This window comes from Notolepis coatsorum, assembly GCF_963971535.1.
Source record: "Notolepis coatsorum genome assembly, chromosome: 12".
Taxonomy (NCBI): domain Eukaryota; kingdom Metazoa; phylum Chordata; class Actinopteri; order Aulopiformes; family Paralepididae; genus Notolepis; species Notolepis coatsorum.
Genome location: NC_140176.1, coordinates 121781025 through 121806462, shown reverse-complemented (window position 1 = coordinate 121806462; position 25438 = coordinate 121781025). Strand labels below are relative to the sequence as shown.

The following is a 25438-nucleotide window of genomic DNA, read 5'->3' as shown; positions in this document are numbered from 1 at the left end:
AGGGCAGTATGGGGTAGAACACATAGTAGCATACTACAAGAACCTAGGCGTCCACAAAGACGATTTCAAACTGGAAATGGTAACTATACAGATGAGGTACTCAAAAAACTGAGCGCCCTCCAACCGAACAAGGCCACTGGCCATGACAACATCCCCTCCAAATTCCTCAGAGACTCAGCAGCCGCCATCACCCCAGTCATCACACACATAATAAACCTCTCCATAAAACAGGGACACGTCCCCAAGGACTTCAAAATTGCGAGAGTAACACCCCTGCACAAAAAGGGCAGCAAATTAGACCCAGGCAACTACCGCCCTGTTTCTATCCTTACATCCATCTCGAAAGTCATGGAAAAAATAGTATACGAACAGGTCGAAAAGTACCTCGCGGATAAAAATCTAATCTACGAATTCCAATCTGGATTCAGAACATCCCACTCCACTGACACATGCCTTCTCTATTTGAACGACCACATCAAGCAAGAGGTGGACGGGGGCAAATACTGCGGCATGGTCATGCTGGACCTACAAAAGGCCTTCGACACTGTCAATCACACCATTCTGATTGACAAGCTAAAAGCAATTGGTTTTGATAGTCTATCAGTGAGCTGGATGCAATCCTACCTGGAGGGGAGAGAGCAGATGGTGGAGGTAAACGGTACCCTACCCCCCCCCCCCCCCCTCACAGTAAGCTGTGGTGTTCCACAAGGAAGCATACTAGGTCTGCTACTGTTCCTAATTTATGCAAATGACATGTCGTCAGCTTGTGACTGCAACTTGTTCCTTTTTGCGGACGACTCAGCCCTGCTGGTCTCTGACAAGAACAAGTTACAGGTTGAAAAAACCCTCAAGTTCAAGTTCTTTAATAGTTGTCATACAGAAGTACAGAATACTTTCATACAAAATGCTTCTTACTGTTCTCAGCTCAGAACTAGGCAAAATCTGCATATGGCTTGCCGACAACAAACTATCATTACACATGGGCAAAACAGAGTCCATTCTCTTCGGTTCAAATAACAAACTCAGCAAGACCGACGGCTTCTCAGTTACAGTGAAAATGGATTGAAAATGGGGGACCCTGATGTAAACAAGACGAAAGTCTTTCTCTGGTCTGCATCCCCTTAACAATTGTGTGTATTGAGCTGTACTGTATTGTACCCATTCTGCAATCTGTTAATAAAGTAATAATCAGAGTAGGGGTTAGAGAGGGGAGAATGGAAGGTGAGGATCAGGGGTTTAGAAAAGGGCATTTGTCAGTAGAGGAAGTACAGGAGGAGAAAGAGAGGGTGTGGGGGGAGAAGTTGGAGATAGTGGCATTTGTGACAAGAGTAGTGAATACAATAGTGATGGTTAGCAGTAGGACAGAGAGGTTAAAGTTAGTAGTTGAAGCAGCAGTACTAGACATGGGTATGAAGGGGTTGACAATGGGGCAAGTATCAAGGGAGTTAGGGAAGTTAGGGAAGAAGGTTGTTGTGAGTGATCAAGTAAGAGAGTTAGGGAAGGTGGTGGTGAGTGTTCAAAAAGGCCAGAGTCAGCCCGCAGGAGGCAATGAATGACTCATAGATTAGGTTTGGATAGGGTGGTGATGGTGATGTTAGGGATGGGGTTTTTGTTTTGTGTGTTATGGGGTTGAATGGATTGTATGCAATCCTATACCTGGAGGGGAGAGAACAGATGGTAGAGGTAAACGGTACTCTACCCCCCCCCCCCCCCCCTCACAGTGAGCTGTGGTGTTCCACAAGGAAGCATACTAGGACCGCTACTCTTCCTAATTTATGCAAATGACATGTCGTCAGCCTGTGACTGCAACTTGTTCCTGTTTGCGGACGACTCAGCCCTGCTGGTCTCTGACAAGAACAAGTTGCAGGTTGAAAAAACCCTCAGCACGGAACTAGGCAAAATCCGTAAATGCCCAAAACCCCCACTACCTCCTAATAGACAGTCTCCTCCCCACCGCATGTATATATTCCCTCCCCGCCGTATGTATTTCTCTCCCACCCACCCACCCCCTCCTAATGTACAGTCCCCTCCCCATCATATATACTCTGTCAGGATCTAGGGGTAACAGTACTGTATATTTGAATACCGTTTATGTCACAAATGTATCAGTACTAAATACCTATATGTCCCTATGCCATAAATGTCATGTATGTTGTGTATGTCATAAATGTCTATATGAATTGAAAATGGGGGACCCTGATGGAAACAAGACAAACGTCTTTCTCTGGTCTGCATCCCCTTAACAATTGTGTGTATTGAGCTGTACTGTATTGTACCCATTCTGCAATCTGTTAATAAAATGTTCAATCAATCAATCAAAGTTTGTAGTCACTTGAACTGTGAATTCTAAAAGACAGACACTTCTAAAAGCACCCCTCCCCCAAAGACTAATGAATTGCGTCACCTCCCCCTCCCCTAAATCCCATTTGTCCAATCACATTCTATCACCGCTCAACTGTATGCAGCTTAACAATTGTCTGTCTATCGTCATATTTTTGGCCACAAGTGGCGCTGTTGCGAGTTTGTGGTGGCGCTGTTACAACATTTAGGAAATAGGAGCAGAGAAGAAGATCCCGATTTACAGAGCTAAGATCAACAAGTTAACGTTAGCGCCGCGGTTTGAAACTTTGAAGGTGAGTGTGTAAACTAGTCAATACGATCTTAAACATGTCACAACAGCAGTCAGTGTATATTTTCAACAATACGTTTGTTTACCAATAGGTTAAAGTGTTTTTGAGTTCGTGTTGGCTTGGCACTGTTTCAACATTTCGATTTAGGTGACTCGACTCAGTCTCGTGTTTTCTGCTACAGCTACAGCTTATCTATCATAATAACGTTACATGTATGGGAGTTTGCAAAGTTTAAATTGTATTAGCTGTTACATTAATACATTGTGTCCTCCTATCTATCTATCTCAAATCTCACTGTCTATCTGCTATGCTTTTATCTTTTACTCAAGTTTATTTGAAATCGAAGACACTCTGACGTCACGAGACCGCCGCCATCTTGGTATGAGGGTAACAAACTGATTTCTACCATCAAATGTGTAAACTGTTAATATGTACCTCAGTTGCGTGTGGGTCAATGAACACACTTGGGTTTATCAAACCGTGGGTTTAGTCTAGATGGAAATAGGGGTCCACGCGCACCCCCCGGAAATGTTTATGCCACCTGATTTTTCTTAATCCTTAAAGTGTCTACTTTCAGAGTCTGCCAGGTGCCAAGCTGAAATAATGTCCGAAAGGCTCAATTTTTAACCCTTTATTGCACCTAACACAAAACCGAAACATTAAAATTTGATGTAGCAAGACTCAAGAGGCATAATCTTTGAAGTAAACAACATACAGAGACAAATGAATGCATTTTCCCATACAATTCTGACCCTAGGAATTCAATGGAATGGTTATTTTTTTGACATTTTACAACATTTTGACTGTATTTCTGGACAAAAACAGCAAACAAATGCAAGAAATGCGTGTCTAACCAACTACATTTTTATTTTTCAAACGCATAGTGAATATTTGTTGACAATCGGTTTTTTTTTCAATCCTCCAACTGTTTATTTGGAAATTATATTGGGTACCAAGCTCAAATAATGTCCCAAAGGCAAAAATCTAAAAATGAAAATATAATGTAGAAGAGTCATAACTTTTGAAGTAGACAACCAATACATTTACCTTTTCATGTCACTACCAACTTGCTGACCTAAACTACTCATCCTCATCGTCACTGAAGAGATCTTCTAATTCAATTTCTTCCATCTCCAGCTCTTCATCCTCATGCTCGTACTCTCCATCCACTTTACCCACAGACAAAGTTATTGTTGGCGTAATCGGTCACCTTGTCAAGGGCTGCATGCTCTTCTGACTCTGCTCTCTGAGCCAGTACCTCAACAAGAGAAGGAGGGAGGATGGGTCCAATTGCCCAGACCGGTTCCAACACCTCCTCTTCTCCTGTCTTCTCCCAGCCCATGCCTGGATCATGTGGTTTTGGGCTCTTGATTATTGCCTTGTCTGCTCTCTTATAGAAGGCTCGCTGGACATGTGGAATGAGACGGACCTTGGCAGGCGTTCCAGGTCTACTTTTGACTTGGAGTCCAGGACTTTGTCAGCGCCGACCATCTTTCTCATCATTTTCACCCGTACTGTGTCAACTGATGTCATCCGTGCTTGGCCATACATAATGCATGTGAAGCTCTCCATCTCCTCTTGAAGCTCATCAGTGACCATCCAGTCTGCACCAAGCTGCCTGAAAGCTTTGTGGAGTTTACGAGTCTTTTCCAGCTTCTTCAGGGGATTCACCTTGCATTTGCCTTTAAAAGCGCTGGTACAGTCCTCCCCAGTAAAGTCGTAGAATCCCAGCAGTGTGCTACAGTAGTCGGGGCCCAGTAATTCCTCAGCAGCAGGGGTAAAGTTGGCATTCTTGGGGAATTTGGGGCCAACTCTTTTGAATGCCAGCTCTGGCAGCGTCTCGGGAGGCGTGATCTTAAGGCTTCTCATCTTGGATGACCTGTCATAGAGAGGAAGGGTCCTTTTCTTGGTGCTCACATGGCTCTCCTTCACTTCTTGAATCATGATTCCCCCGGCGCTGTTTACCACATTTGAACCATGAACGTTGGTGGTGATTCTGTTCAGGTTGTCCCACTCGCTGTGAAAAACAGTGTTTCCCTCGCCAGTGGTGATTTCAGGGGTCATGTTGGTGGACATCTCATCAAAAGCATTGGCCATGGCTGTCTCAAGTTCCATACTGAAGTCGTATGTCTCCGAGTGTCCTAGTCGTGAAAGGATGGTTGTGAGCTGTAAAGAATAAGATAAACAAATGTTTTTTTGTATCAATATCAAATACCTGTATGAAGCATAGTTGAGCAATGACAATGTAGGACCTCATAAGCAATAAGTTAGTTGATCACTCACCTGTTTGCTTCGATAGAGGTGCCGAAGTGTGGCACACAGGAGGATGTGCTTTTGGAGTTTCACTTCACTTGCTGTTAGTTGCTGCTCGACACTAGGGCTGCACGATTTTGGGAAATAATCTAATTGCGATTTTTCGGACAGATATTGCGATTGCGATTATAATTTTTTTTAAGCAGCCCCACAGAGGTTTATTGTAAAATGCGGCTTGCATCTGGCCTACGCGGTGGGTCTGTTCGGGACACAGAGTCTGAACATTTTTCTTTTTACCTGGGAATCGATACCGGTACGGTACCCAACGGTACCTTTTTTTCCCTGTACTTTACTCTCCCTCTCTGAAGTAAACTTCACAACACACAATCTAAAACCCCTTACCTCCCTCTCCCAAACTGTTCCTACAACAATTTTTTTTATGTTGCATGATCATGTATATTTTGTATTATAATTTTTTTTGTGTTTAAATATCAACATTATCTGGCAATCCTCAGTAAATACTATCAAATGAGATATGAGACACGTGCACACACACACAGAAAAGGAGAATTGCTTAAATTATTTTAGAATACTTCAGCTAATGAAGTTAAATGTTTATTATCAACTATCCAGTTCGTTTTTATAGTGCAACGTTTTTCTACATTAATTGAACCAGTAGAGAGAGATGCCCCCACCCCCCCCCCACCCTTTCCTTACTCGGCTCAGATGTTTTCTCTGACTTGAGCAGGGTTAGCTAGGAACAGCTTTCTCAAGCTTCGCACCTTGGGCATGGAATGGGCTACAGGACCATTATCCACTTACACCCCAGTCTCTCTTGGTGAATTTAAATCTGTATTACATAACTTCCTACAAGAAGAATGTTGCTGCTTTCTGTAGTCGGGTCCCAACTGCAAAATTACTGTATTACCCTGTATTATACACTTTTACTATCATGTAGACTATTCTGCTTTGTTTTTGTGTTTACATGTGATGTATTGTATATTGTATACATGCACATTTATTATGTTCTTGTGTGATGTATCGCAAATTTTTATTGCTGTGTGATGTATTGCAAATGTTATTGCTGTCATCTTGGCCAGGTCTCCCTTGCAAAGGAGATCTTGTCTCTCAATGGGACTTCCTGCTTAAAATCTTATTTATTTAATTTTTTTTTAATTGCAGGCGATTTGATAATTGCATCATTACAAATTGCGATTTCGATAAAAAATTGATTAATCGTGCAGCCCTACTCGACACACATCTTGTGTAATCGAATAGACCAGCCTCTGCGTCTTCTCACACTTTTCTTCATCAAGTGTCCCAGTCACCACTGAGCTCAGAAATGGTACAAGATGCTCTGGGAGCAGTTCATCCATTTTCACAGCATCCAGCTTGTGTGCAGTTGGGGGCCATGGTAGCTCCTTTGACTCTTTGAATGCCTTTATAATGTGAGAATTGAGGGTGAGTGCTGCTTCTTGTAGTTAATCAGATGTTCCAAGTTTGTACGCACATTTAACTGCTTCATCTACAGTAATGCTTGAGCTGTATATAAGGTTCAACTCTAGAATATTCACTATGTGCTTTAAAAAATGAAAAGGTAGTTGGTCATACACACGTTTGGTCATTTCTTGCTGTTTTTGTCCAGAAATACAGTCAAAATGTTGTCAAATGTCAACAATAACCATCCCCTTGAATTCCTAGGATCAAAATTGTGTGGGAAAATGTATTTTCGCTCTGTAAGTCGTCTACCTCAAAAGTTATGCCTCTTCTACATTATATTTTCATTTAAAAAAAATTGGGTTAGGTGCTATAAAGGGTTCAAACTAGCCTTTGAGACATTATTTCAGCTTGGTACCCAATATAATCTCAAAATAAACACTTGGAGGATTGAAAAAAAAAATTATTGTCACCAAATATTCACTCTATGCGTATTGTATTTTTTGTCCAGAAATACAGTCAAAATGTTGTCATGTCAAAAATAACCATCCCATTGAATTCCTACGGTCAGAATTGTATGGACAAATGTATTAATTTGTCTCCATGTTGTTTTCTTCAAAGGTTATGCCTCTTGCTACATCACATTTTAATGTTTCGGTTTTGGGTTAGGTGCAATAAAGGGTTAAAAATGGAGCCTTTCGGACATTATTTCAGCTTGGCACCTGGCAGATTCTGAAAGTAGACACTTTAAGGATTAAGAAAAATCAGGTGGCATAAAAAGTTCCGGGGGGTGCGCGTGGACCCCTATTTCCATCTAGACTAGTTTATTTAACATCTAGTTGTGACGTGACGACAAGAGCAGGTTCACAGTAGCGAGGCAGTTTGTAAGCAGTAGTACTACAGGTACGGTGGCTCGTAGTAGACGATAGTCAAACTGGATAATCATTTAGCCAATGATCTACAAAATGCATGCGTTGAGCTCCGTTTTTATTACATGGAATTATAAACAAAAGGTCAAGAGCAATGTGTTTGGTTAGCAGACATGTCCAAAAAAGGAGTAGAGGGAAGCTAAGCTTATTGATCCCTACCCCCTTACATTTATGTTTGTTCTTCCATTAATTTGACTAGATATAACATAATTTAGTATAGGGCTGGGCGATATGGAAAAAAATCATATCGCGATAACGATATGATAATTTTATTTTATTTCTCGATATCGATAATTATCGAATTGTTATAAGTATAAAATTTTTTTTTTTTTTTTTTAACAACATGTTTGTTTATTTTGCAGAAATTCTTTGTCATTGCCGCCATCTTCAGTGTTACATCCCCTCACACTCCAGTTCTCAGGCTGCAGCTGGTTTAAAAGCTAAAGTAAACCGGCTTCTCTGCTGGCTGTGGCTCCAGAGGAGTTGAACAGTTCTGGCTCTGCTAGTTTATTTTCGATCTTTTGGCGCTTTTTTGGTGGACAAACCACCGCACTGTGACTCGTGACTGGAGTCTAGTTCTGCTAGCACACATAGCCTACTGTGTACAGATGGTTTCAAAATGTATTTTAAATTAGAAAGCAAACAAAATAAATGGACAAGAGAGAAATAAATCTGAATTTGGTCAGTATTGTCATTTGGACAAGCAAAGCCATTACTTTAAGTTGCAGGCAAGAAAGACAAGTCTGTCCACTGTCTCTGGTTTTAAAACTGCCCTGTTGCAGGTAAAAAAGGAAAAAAAAGATTTTTTTATTTTTTTTTATTTCGATATTCGATATCGATTATTAAAATATATCGCGATATTTATCGTTATCGTTATATCGCCCAGCCCTAATTTAGTATATTACAATATAGAATATACTTTTACTTATACCGGTATTTAAAAGAGAAATCAAATAAAATTGATTCACTTGACAGCAGTGAATATAGTACAGCACTACATAACACAATATAACATAACTTTGTTTATCCTCATTACTCATTTCTGTATTTCTCTAATGTGTGTTTTTTTTAGCTGCTTTTTAAATTGTGCTACATGTTTACTCAGTTTGATGTATTCAGGTAAATTATTCCACAACTTCACTCCACACACCGATATGCACATGCTTTTCAGCGTAGTGTGTACCATTTGTTGTTTAAGATTCCCTCTCCCTCTTAAGTTATATTCTCCTTCCCTGTCTCTGAACCATTTTTGAATGTTGCCTGGGATTAGTTTGTATCTGGCTTTGTATACAATGAGGGCAGTTTTTAAATCCACTAGATCCATACATTTCAATGCTTGTAGCTTTATAAATAAGTTATTAGTGTGTTCATAATATCCTACATTGTTGATTATTCTTATTGCTTTTTTTGCATGGTGCATATTGGCTGTAGAGTGCTTTTGTAGGTATTACCCCACACCTCCGCACAGTAGCTCATATAGTCATATACCATAGGAAGAGTGTACAGTACAGTGTATACAGTGTTTTTTGGTTTAGAATGTGCCTTATCTTGCATAAAACACCAACACTCCGTGCCAATTTAGTCCTGACATATTTGATATGAGGTTTCCAGTTGAGTTTGTTCACAGTATCCATAATTTCATTTTTATCCGTTTTTCTCAAGAAGATGGTACTTGTGTTTCGTTATATAAAATAATTAGAAACACCTCCCCCTTGTGGCGGGGTTATCTCCTCTGCCAGTTTACATTAACAAAGAATCTGTTGAATCTTTCTGCCACCTCATTTTTCTTACTTACTGACTTTCCCTCATCTATAAATTAATCTGGAAAGCCAGAACTGTTGATTTATTTCTTAGAATTGAGTTTCGAACCTGTCCATCTCACAACTGATGTCTCTACAGGTGTGTGTGCGTGTCGTGGTGGCTTGGGGCGCAGCGACACGAGAAGGCCTGAGCTCAGTGTTTTGGGCACATGTAGTGATGCAAGATATATCGGCCGCTGATATAATATCGGCCGATATGGCCGTTTCTTTACACATCGGTATCGGTCCGATATCAAGATTGGGCCGATATAAAAAATTATTATTATTTTTTTTACATGTTTTGGCCTTAAAGGGGAGATGAAGCGTTAAACAATATGAGCCTAGTTTGTTTGTTGTGTACCTTGGGTAAGACATGGTCCTATAATCAAATGTGAAATCCTGCTTATTTGTCTGAAAACTCGTATTCAATTTAATATTTAATATATTTATTATTGTTGTGAGAGTAAGAATGCTTAAGTGCCTGTAGTAAACTGTGCCGTACTGTGTTTAAGCCAGAGCAGCAGACGGAGGACCTGTTGGTTCTGACCGAGTCCTGGTTCTGCCTGCTGTCCCACCAGCCCATAGACATGTTCCGGGGAAATCAGCACACAGCCTGAGCTGCACTGTGGGGCGATGAGCATATTCACTGAGTACTGAGCACAATGTTGCCACTGTCTCCTCCATAGACATATATAAAGACTAGATGACTCACTGGCCAAGTTAGTAGACAACATTGTCCTAATAAATTAAATGAGTCATATAAATCTTCAATCGCAGCAGGGACCTCAACAGGGGCCGCACCATTGTGCAGGGCTGGGGGTTTTCAGCACATTTTATTATCATAAAATGTGTTTCTTGATATGAAAATGTGCTTCTTGATATGAAAAGTATCTGACTGATGCACCTAAATTATGTATTTCTGTTTGTCTCAGGTGATGTGATTACTCAACAGTTTGGGGACTTTCTGTCTGTTGAAGCAAGAGATAACGGCTTCCTCGCCTACGGGAAGGCTGGGTCCTGGTCCTGGCCCAGCTCATCACAAAATCCAACACCCTCAGGAAGCGCCAGAGAAAAGATGGTGGAACTAAAAATGGTTGAAGCAGAATTGGAGAAGAGGGCCATAGAACTGCGATACATGCCCCCCACATGACATTATATACATTGGAGAGTATATACATTTGAGGGGGAAGAAACTGTACATTGGAGGAGGTGGGGGTTGAGTAGGTGGGGCGGGGGGGGGGGGGGGGGGGTAACTGTTCATTGGAGGGGGTTGGGTTATAGTCCAGTCATTATAGGCCAGAATTAGGCTAAACCTAGGACAAATTGCAACATTAGCAAACTCAACTGATTTTGTATCCTCAATATGTCTTTAGTGAGAGAAAAAAAGTCCCAAGGAATCCCATCATGGGAAATGTGTTTTTTTTCAATGTTTTGTTACCCCTATAGTCCAGTCATTATAGGCCAGAATTAGGCTAAACCTAGGACAAATTGCAACATTAGCAAACTCCCGTCTTTAGTGAGAGAAAAAAAGTCCCAAGGAATCCCATCATGGGAAATGTGTTTTTTTTCAATGTACTTGATTGCTGGCAGGATCACTGACGACACTGTCTTTCAGAGATTGTGACGCGTTCAAATTTTGAGGTAGCTCAAAAGTAAAGATACCATTTGATTCTAGACAACCTCGGGTTTCCAATGAGACCAACCATGTCATGTTACCTCATTGGAAAGGGGGCTACATACCTAATTATTCAAAGTTAAGATGATTTTTTTTTGGGGAGGGAAATATGGCCATCACCATTTTTCAAATGGTCCCTTGGCCTTCTACCTCAATATATGTTAATGAAATGGGTTACATGGGTACCTACAAGCCTCCCCTATACAGACATACCAAATTTATGTTAAGCCCATGTAGTTTTGTGCAAGAATCATGTAGTGTTTTGCATGCTGTACAAATATGTAGTTTCCGCCTATTATAAAAACCCCCATCTCCATGGACCTATCCCCACGGACATAAACCCTTGAGCCCCATCCTCGTGGACTGAGCTCCACAGAGCCTATCTACTAATATTCCAAGAAGAAAAAAATTTCTTTATCAAATGTTTTGATTAGTTCTAGCGTGTATGCTTATTGGTGCATATCAAATAAGATAATGTGTGATTTGCATGAGTAAACAGAATAATTCAATGAAGTTGTGATTGACTTTTTTTCTTGTCTTTGTGTGTGTAATCAGCTTGTGAGTTTTTATAGTGATATCTAAAAGTAAAATTTTCACCACTGTTATAATCGATATGAACATATATAGGTCGTTTTCAAAACTTTCCCATGATGGGATTCCTTGGGAGTTTTTTCCCTCACTAAGGACATAATGAGGATACAAAATCAGTTGAGTTTGCTACTGTTGCAATTTGTCCTAGGTTTTTTCATATAATGACTGGACTATTAGGACATTTACAGAGGCCAGTTTCGAATTGCCGCCTCCAGTAGGTTCTCCTTGAGAGTGGTTTTGAAAGTGGGTAGTGATTCACATTCCTTTACAGCTGTGGGTAGGGCGTTCCACATTGATGTGGCATAATGTTTGTTTGTTATGTTTTAATAAACATCTTTGGACCATGTGTAAATTTTTTATTCAAATACAAAAGTCTGGTGCAAATTTCGCTTGAATACGCTCATTGGAAATACATTTACTGAACAAAATGTTGATGTGTTCAATAATTATTTCCCCCACTGTACACTGCTATCATACATAGTTATATGGGTTATATGCAGGTGTATAAGTAGGTATATAGAATTATTATGGTTATATATGCTGTAAATATAAATTAATACTCTTGATTCCAGTCCAGTTCTGCTTGTGGAGCAGACCTCAATCACACTAATCTGTAAATTCAACTAAATTTATTTATTTAATAAACATTTATATGTAAACATGCCAGATTGTAGCTATAAACTCATTTCCATCTACAAACTTTAACACACTTGGGTGGTTACTGTATAAAGTAGTAAGTCACTGGATGGTAACCTGGTTACTGTATTATTAAAAACGGTAAGTCACTATGGTGAATATTAGGGATGTCCGATATTATCGGCCGATATCGGCAGTAAAATGTGATATCGGTAACATTTTTTTTTTTACATTTATTTAACCTTTATTTACCCTGGCAAGCAAGTAAGAACCAATTCTTATTTGATTTATTGTCAAAAGTATGCATGTTGGTTTAATTCAACAACAAGAGATATGTAATGTTAATTTTTACTTTTTTAATTATCATATTTTGCACAGATAATGCTTACATTTAGAAAGCCTTTTGAATGCATCCAGTGAAATTATTAATTACCTGAAATTATTCAGTTTTTTTGGGGGGAAACCCTGCATATATCGGTATCGGTTGATATCGGTATCGAAATTAAGAGTTGGACAATATCGGAATATCGGTATCGGTAAAAAAGCCGATATCGAGCATACCTAGTGAATATAAAACGTTAAGTGGATGGTTACTGTATAAACGGTTTCCATCTAGTCCCTTTGCAGGTTGATGTGAACACAAAACATGCAAAGAACATGCAATACAAAGATAATAAACGTACATACTAATTGTGTAGTAGTTAGTTATTATTGTATTAATATTCTACAGTATCGGCAGATCGCTGCCATCTCAAATGAATCTTCTGTACATCCCTGCAAGAAAGCCATTGAGAATATATATAGTGTGTTATTTAATTTCTTTAATCCATATGTGTTGTCTGGAAGCACTTTGCCGTATTCTATTATAATATTTTTTTTGTTTGTGTTGTATGTTACATACGTCTGGTGGCAATCAATTTCCCCATTTGGTGATTAATAAAGTATATTCTCTCAAATCATTTTCAATTCTCCGTTTTCTATCAACAAATCTCGCATATCCTTGTCAGACAGATTGCCATACATTCTAACAACTTCAGCCATTTCTCTACTATACTACTGTAACGTTGAATCTTGAGACGCAACTATATTTGAACGGAACTGCAAACTTGAACCACGGCCGCTGTCCGCCCCGCCCCCAGACTTCAGAATGACCCAATCAAATGCGCTCTGTCATTGAAATGCAAATACCAGCATCTGCGCCATGTACCACGCCCCTAGACGTCCGCCCCCAGACGTTGCTACTCATCCCAGCTAGTTCATTCGCAGGTTGCGAATGAACTAGCTGGGTACCCAACTAGTTCATTCGCAGGTTGCGAATGAACTAGCTGGGTACCCAACTAGCTCATTCGCAAAATGATCCTTGCGAATGAACTAGCTGGGTACCCAGCTAGCTAGGTCATCTTTGCGAATGAACTAGTTGGGTACCCAGCTAGTTCATTCGCAAAATGATCCTTGCGAATGAACTAGCTGGGTACCCAGCTAGCTAGGTCATCTTTGCGAATGAACTAGTTGGGTACCCAGCTAGTTCATTCGCAAAATGATCCTTGCGAATGAACTAGCTGGGTACCCAGCTAGCTAGGTCATCTTTGCGAATGAACTAGTTGGGTACCCAGCTAGTTCATTCGCAAAATGATCCTTGCGAATGAACTAGCTGGGTACCCAGCTAGCTAGGTCATCTTTGCGAATGAACTAGTTGGGTACCCAGCTAGTTCATTCGCAAAATGGTCCTTGCGAATGAGCTAGCTAATGTGTCAGCTAGCTGGGTACCCAGCTAGCTCATTCGCAAGGACCATTTTGCGAATGAGCTAGCTACTAGCTGAGGCAAAATTTGGTGTAAAGCCTATGGGACAAAGCCGGCTAGTTAACTAGCTAAGACACGTGCTACCTAGCTAGCTGGGTACCCAGCTAGCTGACACATTTGCAACCTAGGTAGTGAGCTAGCTCATTCGCAAATGTGTCTTTGCGAATGAGCTAGCTAGGTACCCAGCTAGCTAGGTCATCTTTGCGAATGAGCTAGTTGGGTACCCAACTAGCTCATTCGCAAAATGATCCTTGCGAATGAACTAGCTGGGTACCCAGCTAGCTAGGTCATCTTTGCGAATGAACTAGTTGGGTACCCAACTAGCTCATTCGCAAAATGATTCTTGCGAATGAACTAGCTGGGTACCCAGCTAGCTAGGTCATCTTTGCGAATGAACTAGTTGGGTACCCAGCTAGTTCATTCGCAAAATGATCCTTGCGAATGAACTAGCTAGGTACCCAGCTAGTTCATTCGCAAAGACACATTAGCTAGCTGGGTACCCAGCTAGCTAGGTCATCTTTGCGAATGAGCTAGTTGGGTACCCAGCTAGTTCATTCGCAACCTGCGAATGAACTAGTTGGGTACCCAGCTAGTTCATTCGCAACCTGCGAATGAACTAGCTGAGATGAGTAGCAACGTCTGGGGGCGGACGTCTAGGGGCGTGGTACATGACGCAGATGCTGGTATTTGCATTTCAATGACTTGATTGATTGATTGATTGATTGATTGATTGATTGATTGATTGATTGATTGATTGATTGATTGATTGATTGATTGATTGAAAAGTTTATTAACAGATTGCAGAATGGGTACAGTACAGTACAGCTCAATACATACAATTGTTAAGGGGATGCAGACCAGAGAAAGACTTTCGTCTTGTTTACATCAGGGTCCCCCATTTTCAATTCATCATAACATCATAACATCATAATAACATAACATCATAACATTCATTTAACGTTATGCAGTGTTTGTGAATGTTAAATGTGGGGAATGTTTGTGCTGCTGTGACACATTAAGCCTTGGCTCACCCTTGAGTTACCATATTGTGCTTCCTTTATGTTAATAAATATCATTTTTGTTTACAAACCTGGTCATTTTGAGTTACCATATTGTGCTTCCTTTATGTTAATAAATATCATTTTTGTTTACAAACCTGGTCATTTCTGTCAACCAATGAGCTGACAGAACCACCCTCCACCCCCAAACACCCTCTGCTCCGCCCCAAAACAGCCCTCCGGTCCACCCCCAAACACCCTCCGCCCCCAAACACCATCAGCTAGCTGGTTAACCAACTAGCTCATTCCCAAAATGGTCCTTGCGAATGAGCTAGCTAGCTACCCAGCTAGTTGATTCGCAAGGACAACCTAGCTAGCTGGGTACCCAGCTAGCTCATTCGCAAAGACATATCTGCAACCTAGGTAGTGAGCTAGCTCATTCGCGAATGTGTCTTTGTGATTGAACTAGCTGGGTACCCAGCTAGCTAGGTCATCTTTGCGAATGAGCTAGTTGGGTACCCAGCTAGTTCATTCGCAAAATTGTCCTTGTGAATGAACTAGCTAGGTACCCAGCTAGCTAGAAAATGGGAATAAATGTTAAAACGGCTTGCCATACTACTACTACTACTACTACTACTACTACTACTACTACTACTACTGCTACGACTCAGCAAGACCGACGGCTTCTCGGTTACAGTGGGTGACAATATTGTCACAAGGAAAGATGAAATTACCTACCTGGGTTCCAGCCTAGAGGCTAATCTTTCCTGTGACAAAATGGCATCCAATGTAATAAAAAAAGTCAACCAACAAACTCGATTCTTGTACCGGATCTCCTCTCTGGTAAACAAGAATACCCTGAAGACTCTGGCAGGAGCACTCATTCAAGGCTACTACTACTACTACTACTACTACTACTACTACTACTACTACTACTACTACTACTACTACTACTACTGCTACTACTACTACTACTACTACTACTACTACTACTACTACTACTACTACTGCTGCTGCTGCTGCTGCTGCTGCTGCTGCTGCTGCTGCTGCTGCTGCTACTACTACTACTACTACTACTGCTGCTGCTGCTACTACTACTACTACTACTACTACTACTGCTACGACTACTACTACTACTACTACTACTACTACTACTACTGCTACGACTACTACTACTACTACTACGACTACTACTACCACTGCTACGACTACTACTACCACTGCTACGACTACCACTGCTACTACTACTACTACTACTCAGGGTTAGAAATTAACATTTTTTTTCAAGGGCTTTTTTTGCCCCCCTTAATTGATTTTCGGGGGCTTTTTTTTGTATTTCGGGGGCACTGAATTTTTATGATGAAAATTAACATAAGGATTATAAAACATTGTTGACACTTTTTTTTACAGTCTTCGTCCCTATGTTTGATAATGTAATGTTAATGTCTCCATATATAGGGCTCTACGCTAACCTTTTTCCCAAGGAGCACATGTGCTCCTAAATAAAATGTTAATAAATAAAATCTAAATAAAAATTTAGGAGCACACAAAGAAATTTAGGAGCACAGTGAAAATTGTTCAAGTAACACAGAGTTTATTAACTATTTATCTCATGCATTATTATACTGTGCGTGTGCACACTATGAATTGAAAATGGGGGACCCTGATGTAAACAAGACGAAAGTCTTTCTCTGGTCTGCATCCCCTTAACTTGTGTGTATTGAGCTGTACTGTATTGTACCCATTCTGCAATCTGTTAATAAAGTTTTCAATCAATCAAACGCAAAGGATATCGGTTGTCAAGCTGCTTTTGTATGTTGTAGTGTTGTTATGATACCAACATTTTGACTTTGATACAGATAGGAAAGGTAATGGAATATATTATTAGATGACAGAACATTGAAAATTCTTTATACAATTATTTAAATCATTATGAAATAGAAATTCCGTTTTTGGGTGGAACGTTTGTTGCAAGGAGGGAGGAGGCGGGGACCGCTGCGTGTTACACACAACACGGAGAAATGGTCTAGCTGCTTCGGTGCGTCGTTAACGTTAACGTCGGAAGAAATTCCCCACTAAGCCCTAAATTCAGAGCAGAGCAGTATCCTAATGACTTTTATGCTTCAGTCGATAAGGTGTTTTGCGAATTCTGTCAACATACCGTGGGGACTGGACCCGCAAAAACACGTGCGAATATCACTTCAAAAGCCATGTCAGCCGGATTCCTCTCTTTCTCCTCGTCTCTCTTTTGCTCAAAATAAAAATGAATGGGCTTCATGGCTGGCTGATTTTTTTGCGTTGTCTGATTCTGAATGTATAACTTGCCTAAGCCGGTACCGTGACTTTGTTTTCGGGCGCTACTGTGATTGGACGTTTATGCGCCTTGTGTAATGTGGGACTATTATAACAGCGGAGCTGTTTTGTAATCGTCACTTGTCTCGAGTAAATGATTTTTCCGGGTGGCGCACACACACATATTATTAGGGCCAAATACAAGGGAAATGCTCGCACTGTAGATCATATATATAATTAGTAAACTGTCGGGGGCATTTTCTGCCCCCCTTAACTGATATTCGGGGGCATTTTGTCCATTTTCAAGGGCATTTTGCCCCGAGCCCCCGTTAATTTCGAACCCTGCTACTACTGCTACGACTACTACTACTACTACTACGACTACTACTACCACTGCTACGACTACTACTACCACTACTACTACTACTACTACTGCTACGACTACTACTACTACTACTACGACTACTACTACCACTGCTACGACTACTACTACCACTGCTACGACTACTACTACTACTACTACTACTACTACTACTGCTACTACTACTACTACTACTACTACTACTACTACTGCTACGACTACTACTACTACGACTACTACTACCACTACTACGACTACTACTACCACTGCTACGACTACTACTACTACTACTACTACTACTACTACTACCACTGCTACGACTACTACTACCACTACTACTACTACTACTACTACTACTACAACTAGCCCTACTACTACTACTACTACTACTACTACTACTACTACTACTACTACTACTACGACTACTACTACCACTGCTACGACTACTACTACTACTACTACTACTACTACTACTACTACTACTACTACTACTACTACCACTGCTACTACTACTACTACTACCACTGCTACGACTACTACTACTACTACTACTACTACTACTACTACTACTACTACTACTACTACTACTACTACTACTACTACTACTACTACTACTACGACTACTACTACTACTGCTACGATTACTACTACTACTGATATACCAGTACTAGACTTGGTATATGTCTCAAATGTTAGATCTCTGTAATGGAGAAAATGTATCAGATCTCAATCTTCTTTGTCCTGTGACTTCAAACGAATGGTCTGAAACGGTACCCTATCCCCCCCCCCTCACAGTGAACTGTGGTGTTCCACAAGGAAGCATACTAGGACCACTACTATTCCTAATTTATGCAAATGACATGTCGTCAGCTTGTGACTGCAACTTGTTCCTGTTTGCGGACGACTCAGCCCTGCTGGTCTCTGACAAGAACAAGTTACAGGTTGAAAAAGCCCTCAGCTCAGAACTAGGCAAAATCTGCATATGGCTCGCCGACAACAAACTATCATTACACATGGGCAAAACAGAGTCCATTCTCTTCGGTTCAAATAACAGACTCAGCAAGACCGACGGCTTCTCGGTTACAGTGGGTGACAATATTGTCACAAGGAAAGATGAAATTACCTACCTGGGTTCCAGCCTAGAGGCTAATCTTTCCTGTGACAAAATGGCATCCAATGTAATAAAAAAAGTCAACCAACAAACTCGATTCTTGTACCGGATCTCCTCTCTGGTAAACAAGAATACCCTGAAGACTCTGGCAGGAGCACTCATTCAAGGGTACTACAACTATGCTTGCACCTCATGGTACCAAAGCACCTCAAAGGCACTAAAAACAAAATTACAAACATCTCAAAACAAACTAGTCAGACTACTGCTTGACCTGACTCCTAGAACCCACCTCACCCCTGCCCACTTTGACAACCTAGGATGGCTTAGAGTAGACGACAAAAGTACAGCAACTTGCAATGGGCCTGGTCTACAAGATACACTACACGACCAAGGTACCCATGTACATGTCAAAATACTTCCCAAAGGTCAGTGAATACCACGATCACAACACCAGAGGGAGCTCCAAAAATCATGTTAAACCCAGATTCGGCTCAAACAAGGGACTAAACACGTTTCGCAATTATGCCACATCAATGTGGAACGCCATACCCAAAGCTGTAAAGGAATGTGAATCACTACCCACTTTCAAAAACACTCTCAAAGAACACCTACGGGAGACTTCAATTCGAAACTGGCCCCTGCAAATGTCCTAACCCAACCCCCTCCAATGTACAGTAAATGACCAAGTATGGCTTTGTCAATATTCCAATGTACAATGTCCCCCACCCACCCCCTACCCAACCCCCCCCGTACAGCCCCCCCCCCCCCCCACCCACCCAACCCCACCCCACCTACCCAACCTCTTTTTGTATCACAAACAGTACTGTATTTGCACATCTGGTATGTCATAAATGTATAGATGTAGCAGTACTGTCTATGTCGTGTGTGTCATATATGTTATGATGAATTGAAAACGGGGGACCCTGATGTAAACAAGACAAAAGTCTTTCTCTGGTCTGCATCCCCTTAACAATTGTATGTATTGAGCCGTACTGTATTGTACCCATTCTGCAATCTGTTAATAAAGTTTTCAATCAATCAATCAATTCAATCAATCAATCTTCCCCTGCTCCCCAGCTGAAGGAGCTGCCCTCTGCCCCTGCTGAGGGGGAGGAGGAGGGGGAGGTGCAGGGAGAGAGGAGGCTTCGTTACGGCTGCCTGCTCCACCTCTCCTTCCCTCAGCATGCGCTGAGCACCAGAGGACTCGCTGTGGTGGAGGAGACCTACTCTGATACTGGTAAACACAGCTACTACTACTGTAATACTACTACTGTAATACTACTATAATACTACTGCTACTACTGTAATACTACTACTACTGTAATACTACTACTACTGTAATACTACTACTACTACTACTACTACTGTAATACTACTACTGTAATACTACTGTAATACTACTGTAATACTACTACTGTAATACTACTACTACTACTACTACTACTACTACTACTACTACTGTAATACTACTACTGTAATACTACTACTACTGTAATACTACTACTGTAGTACTACTATAATACTACTGTAATACTACTACTACTGTAATACTACTACTACTACTACTACTACTACTACTACTACTACTACTACTGTAATACTACTACTGTAATACTACTACTGTAGTACTACTATAATACTACTGTAATACTACTACTGTAATACTACTGTAATACTACTACTGTAGTACTACTATAATACTACTTGTTGTGAAGGGCCAGATTAAAAGCTGAGAATCTACATTTATTGTTTTATATACCTTGTATATTATTTATATATACACGTTATATCCCTTTAAGCCTGCGTTTGAATCCCAGTAATATTCACTTTCCTCATTGGATAACGTTATCGGCGCCAGACGGCGAGCCCCTAAAGTCAGGTTCAAAGGCGAGTCCAGGCATGTTGGAACATGCCTGGAGACGGCGCATTGATTCGAGACGAGAACTGAGGTTTGGCACTAGAAAGCCACTTAAGTATATATATCGCGGCAGGTGCGAACAGTAGCAGTTCATCGTGTACGTTCGTTTGGTAAAACAGTGAAGTCAAGCAGTTCGTCTAAACAGAGCGTTGAGAACCACGTGCGAAGTGAATAGTAAAAGTGTCAGAGTTAATGCAGTAACGTCAAGTTCGACTTAGCTTAATGTGAAGTAAAGAGTCGTTATTTATTGTGTATCGTGCCAACAGCAGTTCGTTCGTGTGCAGCATTACCCAGCAGTTTGTTCGTTTAGCTAGTGGAACCTTAGCCAGTGTGCGTGGACTAAATACATTGGTGCCAGTACACGAGGAGGGCCTAGTCGGAGAACCTACTGGACATGTGCATATTGGAACCGACGGCGGCGATTGCAGAACCAGTATTTGGTTGGATTATAGTGATTGTGGAACGTACTACCTGGAGAAGAGCATCGTTAATACCCACTGTCGTTTGGATTTAACCACCTTGAGGATCTACTTCGGGCTGGCTTCGTGGACCGAAGCTAGCTGGCTATCGTCATTGCTATCGTGCAATTGGATTACAGTTATTGCTTTGTTGCTGAGCATTTGGATTACAAGGACTGGATTCTGTACGCGAACCCCCTTCTTCTTCAATTGAACAGACTGAGTATCCGAACATTCTTCTTCCCTCCAGAGCTTACATCTTTGGGAGGAAACCCCTTGTCTCCAGCGGTACCAGAGTTTCCCCCTATATTGCTATCCTACGCCAGGCGGCGTTAGTCTAGTACCCCATCGTAGGAATTATTCTATTCCCACTGACTTTTGCTACTGACTGACTTATTCATATTCTTCGCCATACAAGCGCGACCTTAATTCTCATCTCTGTACAATTTGCTGCATAATAATAAATACCCTCAATGATATTTCTTTGTCACCGTGCCGTGTTATTCTGAGTGTCTGCCATAATTAGTTGTACTGTCTGGCAAGTAATACTAAGTACATAATTAGCAGTGGTTTAATCTATCACAATCTTTAATACAGTCAGGGTTTTGTAACCCCTCAGTTACAATTGGTCCTTCGAGCCGGAGGGTATCAGTAATCTTAATATCATATTAATAGTGATATGGCCAGCGGCGGACACTCTCCAAACGGCTCTCCCAAACTAGAGCGCCCTAGGCGCAAACGTCAGCCCCCTCCACACCTGGTGACTACGCTTTCGTTTTACCTCCTAGCTTATCTAAAAAGACGCTAAGCACGGATAAAACTGATAGCTTAAGCATGCCCAATCCTATCGACTTGTCGGCCCCACCAGTAGAGACCCCAGTGGGTTCAAACGAAACTGACCTAGCTCACGGGGGGGAACAAGCGGGACATGACGTGACTATACCCCAAGACAGCGCCACCGGGATAGACCCCGGAGCGCCAAAGTATAAAGAAAGCGCCACCGGGATAGACCCCGGAACGCAAGAGACCCAAGAGCGCGCACCCGAGATAGACCTCGGCGCGCACCCAAGAGAAGAGTACCGCGTCTTAGAGATGGACCTCGGGGCGCGGGAGAAATCAAGAAGCAGCGCTCAAGAGATGGACCTCGGAGCGCGCCAAGAGAACAGGTCCCCACCAAGTCCTGTCAGCGCCCGATCACCTCCATCAGTGTCATCCCCCAGCGAGGCTGACCAGCGACTAGCACAAGCCTTGATCGCCACACTAACTGCATCAACCGAAAGAGACCGTCTCCAAGCACAGACACTTAGTGAGCGCGAACACTCTGCAGTGGAACGAGAGCACCTCCAAGCGCAACAACAGAGTGCACACGAACGCATCCGACTGGAAGAGAGTCGCCTCCAGGCTGACGCAGCGATGACTATCAGACTGGAAGAGAGGCGCCTCCAGGTTGAAGAGAACATTCAGCGAGACCGCACCAACGCGCAACGCGATGCACAGCGCGCCGCCGCCAATGCACAGCGCGAAGCGGAGCGAGACCGTCTGCAGGCGCAGATGATAGAACAATTGATCCAGAGGGCGACCCCCCCCTCCTCCACACGGAGCTCCCGGAGATCATCACGACACGGGTCGAGGGCACCTTCCCCTCCCCGACCGGTCTATACGGGACCCAGCCAACGGGAAGATCCCGCCTACGTCGCCGAGAAACTAACTAGGAGACTCCAGGACCTAGCGGAGGACGAGGGAGGACATCAAGCCCACCAGCAGGAACCTATTTTGGACCAGGAGGCCCAGTACAGCCCCGACCTCAGCCCCGAGCCACTGCGTTACAAACCCCCGACCCAACCCATGGGTGAGTTTAATACACAGTCAGCACCGAGGAGCAGCACCTGGGGGCCCGGCCTCTGGTACCCACCCAGCACTAACCCACGACCACCCGTACGGGGAGACTCGCCCAGGAGGCCTCTCCCCCTACGCGCATCTGTGTCCCAGCCATCCATGGCATCTTACCTTGGAACACCCACGTTCCCAGACTTTACGCGTGAGGACAGAGCACAGTATACGGAACTACGCATGTGTTTAGAGACTATAATGTCCGATGTACACGACGAGTCTTATAAATATGCCATCCTCCTCAAGCACCTTAAAGTGCCCAGAGCGCATAACATAGCGCTGGCATATTCGAACTCAAGAACCCCCTACTCAGATGCTCTGGTGGCCCTCGACGCGCGCTATGGACGCATATGGGATTACGTGATCCAAGAAATACGAGATATCGACCGCCTCCCCCCAGCCAAAGACAATAGAGCACTAGATGACCTCTCTATCAAGGTACAATCCCTTGTGGGGATGCTGGGGTCACAAAAGGAGAAGGGGAGATATGAACTATATGCAAATTCCAACATGGAGCGGATACTGGAGAAGCTCCCTCCAGCCCGCCAAGAGCGTTTTCGGTGGCAGAAAGACCACCGTGACCCCCACGGCCCAGAACCATCCCTCTTAGACCTGGCTGATTTCCTCGCCAGGGAGGTCAGCAGTCTACGATTAGACACATTTGTGTGGAGTGGCTCTAACCCTAAAGATGGACCGAGGAGGTTCAATGACAACCGCCGGTCCGTGACCGTTATGCACCAGGCCGAGTCAGTGCCGTGGCCCAAGAATCACAACACCCCCCCGCGAAGGGAAAGTGGAAGATTGCCTGCCAGTATTGTGAACATGAACATTGGCTGTCTCAATGTGACACCTTCAAGAAGGTGACTGCTGAGGAAGTGAGTCAGTGGATCAAAGCGAACCGCCGCTGCTTCCGCTGCGCGCGCAGCCACATGGCAGCTGAGTGCCGCCTGAAGAAAAGATGCAGCAAGTGCGACGGCGCCCACCTGGATGTCCTACACGACAGCAACAAGAGGAGACCCGTACCACAAAGCAGCTCGAGAGTAGATGTCATGTATATAGACCCTGCGAAGAGCGGGAGCTCCCGAGTGCTCTTGAAGGTGGTCCGAGTGCTCTTAAGCTACGAGAACAAGGTCCTGGACACTTACGCCGTCCTCGACGATGGGTCTAAAAAGACTCTCCTCCTCGCTTCCGCCGCAGCCCAGCTGGGCCTGCGGGGTACCGAAGAAACAATGACAATCCGTACTATTCGGCGAGACCTAAAGACCATAAAGGGCGAAAACGTCTCATTCACAATAGCAGCGGTCGAGCAGCCCGAGAAGCGGTACAGCATCACTAATGCCTTCACAAGCCATGACATAAGTCTGTCACGTTATACCTACCCCATCCCACAGCTGATGGAGAAATACGTGCACCTACGCCGACTGCCTATACCGTTCATCGACGGCGCCACCCCGACCCTGCTCATAGGCTCCGACCACGCAGACCTCATCGTCCCAACGGACCAGGTCCACATCGGACCCAGAGGCTGCCCAGCCGCGGTCAAGACCCACCTGGGTTGGACGCTCCAAGGCCCCCTCTCCGGGTCTTCCAACCGACCGACGGCCACACGCTGCCTCTACACGAGGGTAAGCGACGACGACACCACCCTCTTGCAGCACGTCGAGAGACTATGGACATTAGACTCGATGCCCTTCAAGAACGAACGGAAACTAGTTCGCTCCAAGGAAGACAAGTATGCCATAGCCCTCCTCGAGCAGAAGACAAAGAGGGTCGAGGTCGACGGAGTGATGAGATACGCAACTCCACTCTTGAGGCGAGAGGGGATGCCCACCCTCCACGCATCAAAAGAAGCGACACAACGCTATCTACTGAACACCGAGCGGCGTCTAGCTAAAGACCCCCCTCAAGCCACTATATACCGCGCTGAGATCGACAAACTGATCACAGCGGGACATATAAAGAAAATTGACAATCAAGAGGCAGACCAGACGACTGAATCCTGGTACGTGCCCCATCACAAGGTCCACCACAACGGCAAGAACCGCATTGTATTCAACTGCAGTTACCAGATCGGACTACAGAACCTGAATAACTTGCTCCTACCCGGCCCGACACTCGGCCCCTCCCTCCTCGGCGTACTACTACGTTTCCGCCAGGACAAAGTGGCCATCAGCGGCGACATCAAAGGGATGTTCCTGCAGGTGCGACTGATGGAGGAGGACAAGCCCCTGCTGCGGTTCCTGTGGAGAGAGAGGATCGACGATGAACAACCCTCCATCTATCAATGGGAGGTCCTCCCCTTCGGCACCACATGTAGCCCATGCTGCGCCACGTTCGCACTACAAAAGCACGTGACCGAAGACCCTGGAGCTGACGAGGAGGTCAGACAAAGCGAGAGAGGAGTTTCTACGTGGACAACTGCCTACAAAGCGTATCAACGCCAGAAGAAGCCGAAGCCATCCTGCTTAAGCTCCGAGCCTCCCTGATCAAAGGCGGCTTCGACCTTAGGCAGTGGGCCAGCAGTGACCCTCAAGTACTTCGCAGCCTCTCCCCAGAGACAAAGGCAGCAAGCAGCGAGACCTGGATGGCGACCACCCCAGGTGAAGCACAGGAAATGACATTGGGCCTCGTCTGGCGCTTCAAAACAGACTCGCTCCAT

The 25438-nt window shown here is 43.4% G+C and overlaps 1 protein-coding gene and 1 long non-coding RNA gene across 2 annotated transcripts in view; both read left to right on the top strand.

Moving 5' to 3' along the window:
• Window positions 1–2549: 2549 nt before the first annotated feature.
• LOC311238249 lies at window positions 2550–10251 on the top strand. The gene is made up of 3 exons (XR_014620337.1): window positions 2550–2633; window positions 2960–3017; window positions 9981–10251. It is a non-coding gene; the product is annotated as an uncharacterized lncRNA (long non-coding RNA).
• A 2900-nt stretch (window positions 10252–13151) lies between these two features.
• The window catches only part of LOC311238034 (RAD52 motif-containing protein 1-like), a gene marked incomplete at its 5' end in the record, with an annotated part of 49238 nt that continues 36951 nt past the window's right edge, over window positions 13152–25438 (top strand). Inside the window, 2 exons of the mRNA XM_084325998.1 lie at window positions 13152–13184; window positions 19591–19750. Of these exons, the coding sequence (XP_084182124.1) occupies window positions 13152–13184; window positions 19591–19750 (193 nt within the window). The remainder of the gene's footprint in view (window positions 13185–19590; window positions 19751–25438) is intronic.